Here is an 11,724-nt window from a genome sequence, read left to right on the forward strand (position 1 = left end):
AAGATATTAATAAAAAAATTTAGGCATGATATATTCCACGATAGAGACTGCGTATATAATAATTAAGTCAATGATTTTGTTCTCGATTAATTTTAATTTATTAATGAAAAAGTCTTGTGTGGAAATATAATCGCTTATACATATATATATATAAAAGTATCATCCTGTAGATTGTATTTTGATTTTTTTATAAAATGACATTCTGATATTTAAAGATGTAAACATTAATATTTTGTTACAGTATCCAATGACGACTGTACTTTACGATCCCAGCTGTAAGAAGGAACCATCTACAGGAGCATCTACGCAATACGGACAGGAGAAAGAAATCTGTATGAAATTGTTCGAAAGATGGAGCGAATCAGAACAAGTGCAGTTTGTCGAACAGCTGTTAGCACGAATGTGTCATTATCAGCACGGACACATCAATGCGTATTTAAAACCGATGCTGCAGAGAAACTTTATTTCGCTTTTGCCGAGTAAGTAATCAGACACGTACGTTTTACGCTCAACATTTTTTTTATACTTTCTTTGCGCGCGTTTTGAATGATATTTCTAATTGCATCTTTAACGACTTTAACAATATCAAATGAATGATTTATAGAAAAAGGATTGGACCACGTGGCAGAAAATATTCTGTCTTACCTTGACGCAAAATCACTTGTTTCTACAGAACTAGTATGCAAGGAATGGCATAGGGTTATTAGTGAAGGAATGCTTTGGAAGAAGCTGATTGAACGTAAAGTTCGAACGAATTCAGTTTGGAGAGGTTTAGCTGAAAGGAGAGGATGGTGAGTGAAAATATATGATATATATGTATAAACTACAAAACTTGTGGCAAATAAATACAAATATGATACGTACACAAAGCATTTTGACATTCTGACATATAAAATGTATGTATAATATTTCTTTACATTTTTTTTTATTTAATTTGTGAACTTTACTTTCAGGATACAGTATCTTTTTAAACCGAAACCAGGCGAAGCCCATCCCAATCACAATTTCTACAGATCTCTTTACCCAAAAATTGTCAAAGACATCGAAAGTATGGAGAACAATTGGAGAATGGGTCGATTTACTCTTCAAAGAATCAACTGTCGTAGCGAGAACTCTAAAGGCGTTTATTGTCTGCAATATGACGATCAGAAGATAGTTTCCGGACTCCGAGACAACACGATTAAGATCTGGGACAGAAATACTTTACAGTGTATCAAGGTGTTGACAGGCCATACGGGTTCTGTGCTTTGTTTACAGTATGATGATAAGGCTATAATATCCGGTTCCTCAGACAGTACTGTGAGAGTTTGGGACGCTACTACAGGCGAGATGGTTAATACGTTAATTCATCATTGTGAGGCAGTACTGCATCTTAGATTTAACAATGGCATGATGGTAACTTGCTCAAAGGTCAGTCAAAGAGAAGCGATGAATTTTTACATATTTTCTAATTTTTATTTAGTGGGATTTCATTACTGACAATAATTATCATTTGCAGGATCGTTCTATAGCAGTCTGGGATATGACATCGCAGACAGAAATTGCGTTGAGAAGAGTATTAGTAGGGCACAGAGCAGCAGTGAACGTAGTTGACTTTGATGAAAAGTATATTGTTTCTGCCAGTGGTGATAGGACTATCAAAGTATGGAACACCTCTAATTGCGAATTTGTGCGAACATTGAACGGACATAAACGCGGCATAGCGTGTTTGCAATATAGAGATCGCTTAGTAGTTAGTGGCAGTAGTGATAATACTATACGACTGTGGGACATCGAGTGCGGCGCTTGCTTACGTGTTTTAGAAGGGCACGAAGAATTAGTGAGATGTATTCGATTCGATAGTAAGCACATCGTCAGCGGTGCTTATGATGGGTAGGTAAATCAAAATCCAAATATCTCAATTCTGATTTTAATTCTATGTTGGCAAACGTGAAATCATAGCTTTAAGCAACTAGAAAATTTATATATGTACGTATGCATCTCACACACACACACACACACACACACACACACCACACGCACGCACGCACCACATGCACGCACGCACACGCACACATCCATACTTATAAGATATTTGATTCCTATTTTTTTTAGAAAACTAAAATATAATTTTTTTTTTATAACGTATTATGTTTAATGTACACAAAAAAACAAAAAATAATTAATTCTATATTATAATTGATATTCATATTAGATTTTACACTGATAATTTAGAGTGGAATTGAAAGAGATGCAAATTTTGCTTCAAGAACGCACTATAATTTTACAAACTCATGAGTAATTAAACTCATTTATTATTGTATTTTGCAGAAAAATCAAAGTTTGGGATCTTGTAGCCGCTCTTGATCCTCGTGCTGTTGCTAGTACATTATGTTTACGCACTTTAGTGGTAAGATATTTTCGTACGCACGCGTATTTTCTTATTTATTATATATATTATATTTAATCAGCGATTTGTCAAGCGCTCCACTGAATGACAATTTTCATTCATTGCTAATCTCATTTATATTTCTTATTATAGGAGCACACCGGGCGTGTGTTTCGTCTTCAGTTTGACGAGTTCCAAATAGTTTCATCATCTCACGATGATACGATACTAATTTGGGATTTTCTTAATTACAATCCATCAAGCGGAAGTGTATGCAGTGGACGCCTACCGATGGATGGAATGCCGAACCAAGCTGATACTAGATCTCCTTCCCGTAAGTATGCTACCAAAATTGGAATTTTTAATATACACTGAGAAAAGTGGATGGTTAAAAACGGATAAATAAAAAAATTTTAATCATATAAAAATTCTCAATTAGAATTATAGATTCAAATTTCAGAAAATTCTGATTTGTCTGTCTTTAACCAGAATTTTAATGAATACAACCAGATTGTTTTTCCAGTGTATATTAATTAGCGCCGAAACACTATTGTATCCAGATTATTAAATATAAAAATTGTTAAATATAAATAATATTCTTATTTGCAGCATTTGAGTGACGCATCAATACGGAAATTCCTTTATTGTGATATAATTGTAAGTATATTTTATGAATTATCCGATTATCGCTTGCAGGTAAGATTTAAAAGCAATTTATTCAATATAAATATTCATGTAATAATTCTAGTAAAAATATATGAAAAAATAAATTGCGCGGAATTAATCACAATTGATTTTCTATTTCAGACAAGTGGTTAGATGAGTGAATCCAATGTGTTCACGACAATGTGCGCAAATAATGAAATATCCGATGATGAGTGTTTAATGTAAACAACAACAATTATACACAGAAATGTCTGAAGGAAAAATTTGGTTGATTAATGACTTTGATTTATGTTTGCTAGGACAGCAAAAAAATTCTTCAAGAAATAGGAAAGTAAAATGGATTGACTTACGTGAAACTATGAATTATAATTTATATATGCGCTTGACGCACCACGTTTAGGAACAAACAGTATATTTAAAGCTGCATAAATACATCCCATGGATGTAAACGATTGTCGTTTGCTTTGGCCATATCTGGAATTCTTCTACGCTCTGTGACATGATAGAAGTCAAGACCATTTTCCTACAAAATGAAAAAAAGGAAAGACTTACAATACGTAATGTAGCGAAGCGCTTTTAGGGAGGCTGAATATTACACTTAATAAGACATTAGATGTATTATAGTAAAAGGAATTAATGATTTTTTATATAATTAATTTATGAGATAAAAGAAATTGTAAAATGTTGTTTGATTGGAGTACTTATGTTGTGTGAATGTGTAAAAAAAATTTGTTACATGAGAGGATGATCGTGTTACACCCTCTTGTAAATGGCTCGTACAAAGTGCTATGTACCCATATTTAGAATTGCGAAAGAAACTATTGATTGAATGTATAATAGGTTTTTTAGCATTTAAATTTTGTGAAATTTATTTAAAAAGCGAGTGAAGAGCCAACAACCTCTGCACAGCCTACATTTGGTATGATACCATTTGCATTTAGAATATAAAAATTACTATTGCAAAATGTAAATATTATTTTCATTATTATATTCATACTGAAAACAAATATAGCGTGCGATCCTAAATTATCTTAATTATTGTAAAAAAATAAAAAGAAACGCTATTATTATATCTTGACCATTGATCTCGTTTAACTCATTTTATTCGCGCTTTGTACACGTAAGTTGCTCATTGTTATATTTATCTAAATTATCAATCGAAAATGTGAATTGATGTTTTTTATTTTTCTAGGAGTTTAAATTTTTAATTTTTTGCAATTTGGTATTTCACTGAAATGAAAAAAAATATTCTTTAAATATAAAAAACTTTAATTGCAAACAAACGAGACTTATTGTTTATTTGAATTTATGTACATAAATGAACATACAGCATATGTAGTTTAAATGATATCATTATGCCCAAATGATTGTGATATTATAAAGCAATTAATGCTTTTTGTGAACAGCATTTGCTAATATACATATATATATATATATATGCAATTATTATATGCATAAGATGCAACTAAAGTTTTATAATATACACAATACTTTGAGCGTTATAGTAAAGGCAAAACGTCTTTGAATAATTGATATTAAATAGTGCTACACAGTGTTAGTATAACTATATGAAAGTAAGATACTCAGAGAGAGAGAGAGGGGGGGAGGGAGGTGAAATACCGAATTATGTTTTTCAAATATGCGTTAATTATGGTCAGTAAAAAATGCCACGTAATATAATCGCTTACGAACTGTCTGTCAATAAATATGAGTTATACAGAACAAATTGTCACAGAAAATAATAATACATATTTCAAGTTGTAATATTACAATGATTCGAGTGTTTTAATCCTATAATAAGATACAGAAGGAAGTTTACATTTTGATTTCAATGTATAATTTCGTTACGTTCATCTCACAATTTTATACGAACTATGTATACAGAATGAATTTACATATTAATGCGCGTCGAAGGCAATACTAAATTTACATTTAAAATATACAAAATTTGTTTACTCTCGTAATGCATAACTAAAGGGAAAAAATGAAATATATACAGATACAACATATATTTGTACTCAATTCGTTCGTATAATGTTTCTATAAAAAGAAAACAAGAGAAATTAAGGAATTGCCTACAAACTGGATACAAACCTAGGAATTTGAAAAATTAGTACAATTGGATGGGAATTTGTATAATTTTGAAGTATATACATATAGATAGATATGTGTGTGTATATACATATTATGTATACATGCATACGGTATCAATGCACAAGCAAGCATACTTTTGTGGAGTACGGCATACGTAGATTCTTGTGTTTACTTCTTTCAATGAATAGACAAAATAATAGTGATGTAGTCAGACATTAACATACTCTTGCATTACATGAACATAGAATTTTCTTCATTATTTTTCCGCTATCTGATAATGCGTATGTAGGTATTATCAAAAAAGATATGATTGCTTATACCGTGTCTTCCTAATTAGGATACGGAAATTCTCTTATCTTTTGTCTTTTTTTTATTGGAATCTAAGAGATCTTGGGGTGGAAAAAAACGTCTGCTGCATCTTCTACAAAAATATATACCCATCAAATTAATTTTCGAAAAAATCGAGCAAGAAATACAATAAAGAGTGTAAAATAGAGCCAAATATTTGAAGATATAAAATATCGGACGTAATAGTTAAGAAATTACATGAATTTATACCTTATAAGAGCATCGTGACACGCACTGCGATCAGATCGCAACGTAAACGTTTGCGATTGTCGAAAATACCAGTAAAAATACTTTTAAGAAGATATTGTGATGCTTTATTGTTAATATCGACATGAATCTTCGTGTATATGAGAATAACTGACTAGAGAGGATACAAAGGCTGTGCAAAAGCTATATTCGAAATATAATACCTACACAAGAATATAGAGGATTTTTTATAAAATCCATTATTATCTTATCCTTCTGTATACAATGATGTGCATATATTTAACCATGCTATAAAATTCTATAGTCGAGTTCAATAATAAGTGAAAATAAGTCGAATGTATTACACATAAATTGCTTAGTTTTTTTAAATACTGTGGACTCCAATACATATGGGGCATTCTTTCTCAACCGGACACCCCCCTCTGCCCAGAATTCATATGAACCAAAAAAATTTTTTCAGGGCTGAAAATTTAGCTAAACATGTCTACTTTTATTTGCCGTGTGGCTCCTTTCAAAATTTAAAATGGCGGCGCGTCCACACTCCAAAATACAGGAAAACTATTTCATATTTTTCCTATTATGTGCAAAAAAAGTATTACAGCGTATATTAAAAAATTATTTTTGTTACGAAAATTGGTAATTAGTTTACCCACTTTAAATTTATTTAATACAATTTTGGGAATTCAAGATGGCGTTTCCAAAATGGCGGACCAAAATAAAAAATTCGCCTGTTTCGGGTGAAACTCGGTACTTGGGGGTTTTCGAGGTCACTGATTACGAATCTGCAGTCAATATTCGAAAATTCAAAATGGTAGACCCAATATAACCGACCAAAAAGCGTAATATCACTTGATCCTAATGAAATTTATAATAAAAAAATGTATCGAAATAACAAAATTTCAATCTCTAACTACAAATAATGACCGACTCGCAGTAAACGCCAACGATCATGCGCACGCGATCAGTGTACATCCGTTTAGCACGTGCTCATCAACGAATATACCGCGGCAGTCAAATCGCCTACAAAACTGATAAAATGGCAATTTAAAAAACACATTCGAAACAGTTCTAAAAGAAATAATTACTAAAACTATTTTAATAAAAAATCGAAATTTTTGGTCGGTCATATTGGGTCTACCATTTTGAATTTTCGAATATTGACTGCAGATTCGTAATCAGTGACCTCGAAAACCCCCAAGTACCGAGTTTCACCCGAAACAGGCGAATTTTTTATTTTGGTCCGCCATTTTGGAAACGCCATCTTGAATTCCCAAAATTGTATTAAATAAATTTAAAGTGGATAAACTAATTACCAATTTTCGTAACAAAAATAATTTTTTAATATACGCTGTAATACTTTTTTTGCACATAATAGGAAAAATATAAAATAGTTTTCCTGTATTTTGGAGTGTGGACGCGCCGCCATTTTGAATTTTGAAAGGGGCCACACGGCAAATAAAAGTAGACATGTTTAGCTAAATTTTCAGCCCTGAAAAAATTTTTTGGGTTCATATGAATTCTGGGCAGAGGGGGGTGTCCGGTTGAGAAAGAATGCCCCATATATATATCATAAAATAATATTAGGTGTTAAACTTAATTCTTGCCGTTTTTCGTCTCCAAAATTGATTTGTTTTGAAGGGAAATACCTTAATCAAAGTATTATTAATAAAGTATTATTAATTAGTAATAAAGTAGAAAATGGAGGAAATTACTTTGATTAAGATATTCATTCATCTTCCCTTCGAAACAAATCAATTTTGGAGACGAAAACCGGCAGGAATTAAGTTTAACACCTAATAACTAAAAGAGTTAAGTACTTAGTTTTATTGTTTTATTAATCTCTAGTATACACGATGATTTTTAGCACTTTACTACATATGATGGGTCTTTCATGTTCTGAGTTCATTTTCATCACTTTTATAAGTATATAAATTATTAAATGATATTTACATATACTTTAACATCTTTAAAAGTATTTATAAAATTGTATATAAACGTTATAACTAATTATAGTCAATAAAATGAGAAAAATGCACTTTCATATAGCAAAACTGTGAAACAAAAATGTTTAAAGGAAAAATATGTTTCAATATTTTAAAGTTGATATTCCAAACTACAAAAGAAAAGATAGTTCCAAGTATCGGCTGTCCAAAAAAGTTTAGTTATTAAGTAGTCCGAAAGTAACATTTTTTAGTGTATAAATGGGTTTAAATTGAACGTTTATTGCATTTTAAACAATGCGTTATATATCATTAATATTGCATTACGAAAAGTTACAACTTAATTAAAAAACATTTTTTAATTTTTATTTGAATAGTTTTGAATTTTTATTTATATTTTTAAAATATTTACAGAATTCTACACATACATTTTTTAACAGTTCGTGAAATTTTTACAATGTAAACGAGAATTAAGCCAGCACCGCAGTGCCAGCATCGCAGCCAATACGGTGAAAAGAATCTAATCCAGCTAACAATCCAACAAGAAAACAAGCATCGTGTGTCGCCGGCTTTAGTTGAAAATAAAATAGATATCTTTTAGACGTTTTATGTCTTAATTTTGGATATTTGTCATCCGAATATTTTGATTGAAATGGACATAAGAATGCAATACGTTCTTCATTTAATTTATCCTCGTTCAACGAATGTTAAAATAATATGTGCCAACTCTACTCGGTACACTATGTTCCATATTTCTACATATAGGACTATATTTCAGTGCCATAGTACTGAGAGTCAAGGCTTAAACACAATAGGCACAGGCAACAGGGAATAACGAACCATCCAATCAGAGCTCTGGAATTTAATATTAAACTTACACACCAGAGCTCTGATTGGACGGCTCGTTATTCCCGTTGCCTGTGCCTATTGTGTTTAAGCCTTTAATCATGTAATTTTTTTCGGGAGGATCCCGTTTGCCTACAGTTCTGATTGTACACACCGGGAGGGCACCGATTGCACACATCGCATATTGCACACATGTATCGCTGATTGGCCAATTTAAAAATAAAATAATCTCATTGGCAAAACAGTAAACAATTACTAGGCACCAGTTGATATGAGTGGTGTGTACAATCAGAACTGTAGGCAAACGGGATCCTCCCGCTGGAAACCTAGCTATACATTTTTCTTTTCAAATAAGTACTCTGATTGGTACTCTGAGACACGACGTAATGCCGCTTCCACATGAAGCGACCTTGGGTCATCGCGCGGAGAATTCGCCTTAAGGCGGCGCCGCTCTTCCCGTTGCGCAAGAGCATACAGAGTGGGGGCATGGGACGCCTAGGCTGCGTTCAAAAACCCGGATGTCTCCGTGTATTATCTTATCCTTGTTTAACACTGAGTGAACAACAAAGATAGTACGATACGCGGAGGCACTCGGGTGATGTTTTTGAACACAGCCAGTCCTAGATTTATTAGAGAGGCGCAACCGGTGTTATGCATTCTGATTCGCTGTTGCAATCTGACCATTGTGTGACTTGGCAGCCATTTATAGTACTAGTGACATATTCTATTTCATTTTATCCTATACATTCTATTTCACATTATCCTACACGTCTTATCTTGTTTAACACAGTTTAAAGGCAGTTTCATAGCATGTCGGCCATGTTTAGTACTCTCCTTAGCATCTTTGTCACACTGACTTAAGCCGGTTGCGCCTCTCTGATAAATCTAGGACTCTAGGGACGCCTAATCCTTTGGGACCAGGGTCTCCCACCCTCTCTCTGCTTCCGGACTCCAGTGTGAAAGGATCTAATAAGTGTTGACGGCTCCCGCTGAGCCATTCTATTCAAGTTTCGGTAATCCGACTCGATCCTTCTGTATCCTCTTCAAAATCCTCTCATCGAGTCCCCGTAATATCTTGTAATTCTCGCACAAACATCTTATATATATTATCGCGTATATCTTTACATTGGCTCTTGCGCAACTATTGTATTTTTCATCGGATCTTTGCGTAATCATTATTACTTTGCATTAGCTCTTACGTAACCATTATATTTTCATATTGGATTTTGCGCAATTATTATATCTTTGCATCAGCTCATAAGTGATTATTATATTTTATATTGAATTTTGTGTAACTATTATATCTTTAGTATTAACCAATAAAGCACATGCGAACGCGTCACGAATTTCCGAAGAATCATTTTCGCACTTCCTCCGTTAAGCCGTAATCACACTAGCGATTGGCGATTGTGATTAACGATTGAGGATTACTTTTCAACCAATCGGAGCAAAGAAATCGGTGACTTTCAGGCTCTGATTGGTTGAAAAGTAATCCTCAATCGTCAATCACAATCGCCAATCGCTAGTGTGATTACGGCTTTAGGGCCATTCCACACAAACTTGCAGAATCACATAACCATATGTGCATAAAGAAAATTATCCAATCACATTTCTGTCATAAAGCCAAGCGTAAACTACGATTGGATGATTTTCTTTATGAATATGTTTATGCGCTATGCAAGTTTGTGTGGAATGGTCCTTAAGGTATATCCACATAAACTTGCATAGCCGCATAAACGTATGCATAAAGAAAATTATCCAATCACATTTTATGTACGACTTTAAAAGAGAACTGCAATTGGATAATTTTCTTTACGTATATGTTTATGCGGCTATGCAAGTTGTGTGGATATACCCTAAAGCGGGGAGTACAGACTCTTGCATAACGCATAACACGTAATGCATAAAAATATGTACCAATCGAAGTTCTCCGTTTCTTTCCTTTCCATGTAATAAAGAACTCTGGTTGGTTCAATTTCTTATGCCTCATGTGTTATGCGTTATGCAAGAGTCTGTGCTCCCCGCTTTACTCCCAGCATCCTCTGTCTTCTTATTTGAATTACCGGGAGTGAGTAAGTTACGAGAAAACCGCCAAGCTGCCGCACGAGAGAAGGACTGGATTTCGCTGACTGCCGGGGACCGCAGCGATTGATGTATCACAATGGTCGCGTTCAGCAGACTCAACTGTCGTGGAGCAGATCCGTGAGCACTCGCTGTTATTGGTGTATTCTTCTAGATCATCCAATAGCAGCGAGCGCTCACGGATCCGCTCCACAACAGTTGAGTCTGCTGAACGCGACCATTGTCGTTAAGCCTCCTCACGAAGGTAAGGGCCTGCGCACAATAGAGGAACAAGAATTAGATATTAAGATTTCAACCTATCAGAAACCGTGTATTCCGATGTAATCAGTTTCTGATAGGTTAAAATCTTAATATCTAATTCCTGTTCCTCTATTGTGCTCAGGCCCTAAGAGACTCCGTGCAACACCACGTGGCTATTTTGGCGCAGCGCCATATTTGATATAGTAGCGTTACTCCACTGCGTCACCATGTGGCGCATCTTCGGCTCGCGCATAATCAGTGGTACGCCGTGGCCACAGAGATGCCGTCAACATAGCCACGCCGCTCGTTCATCGTGTACTGCAAGTATCCGCGTCGCAGGAGCGCCGCCCGTAAACGCCGCGTCAACTATTTGCCTGCGTCACTGATTGGCTCTATTCGAGACGATATATAGCGCGATCCCTTGTTATGTGCCCTCGTATCGTAACGTTAGAGTCGCGTAATAGGGGCGTGGGCAGTGACGCGTATCGCGCATGGATTAATAATTCTTTCTGTGCGAAGTCAAGCATCTATTTGAACCGCATTAGCAAGGAAATCCTCTGCGAGGGCTGCTTCAACTTGGAGTTGCCGCACGCGCGAACGGAGTACAGTCTCACCAACCGCCACTCTCTACACCTCGGTGCACCCAACTGTCTCGACCAATGCGCCCGCTGTTCCCTGACGTTCACTATCGGACGGCCAGTCGGGAGCTGCGAGATTTGCACCGAGGTACGCGCGCGATTTGTCGTCTACTTGGTTGGAACGGGCGACCAACCGTGGAACGCTCCTGAAGCTACCAATGGTGGCTATTTCGCAGGAACGCGTCTAATGTAATCCTCGTCGTAAAATATTGTGGATTTACGAGGGGAGGGCTCCGATTGCACAAATCGCATATTGCACACGTGTATCGCTGATTGGCCAATTTAAAAATAAAAT

At 34.9% G+C, this 11,724-nt stretch overlaps 1 protein-coding gene across 1 annotated transcript; it reads left to right on the forward strand.

The window, feature by feature from the left end:
• Positions 1-241: 241 nt before the first annotated feature.
• On the forward strand, positions 242-3,728 carry slmb (beta-transducin repeat containing E3 ubiquitin protein ligase slmb; the record flags this gene model as incomplete). Its single annotated transcript, XM_018514629.1, has 8 exons — positions 242-479; positions 605-791; positions 954-1,410; positions 1,499-1,872; positions 2,311-2,389; positions 2,522-2,702; positions 2,978-3,025; positions 3,176-3,728. Coding segments are annotated over 7 exons (1,527 nt in total), but the record flags the coding sequence as incomplete, so codon positions are not given.
• Between the last annotated feature and the right edge of the window lie 7,996 nt (positions 3,729-11,724).

The sequence above is a fragment of the Trachymyrmex cornetzi genome, unplaced genomic scaffold, assembly GCF_001594075.2.
Source record: "Trachymyrmex cornetzi isolate Tcor2-1 unplaced genomic scaffold, Tcor1.1 scaffold533, whole genome shotgun sequence".
Taxonomy (NCBI): domain Eukaryota; kingdom Metazoa; phylum Arthropoda; class Insecta; order Hymenoptera; family Formicidae; genus Trachymyrmex; species Trachymyrmex cornetzi.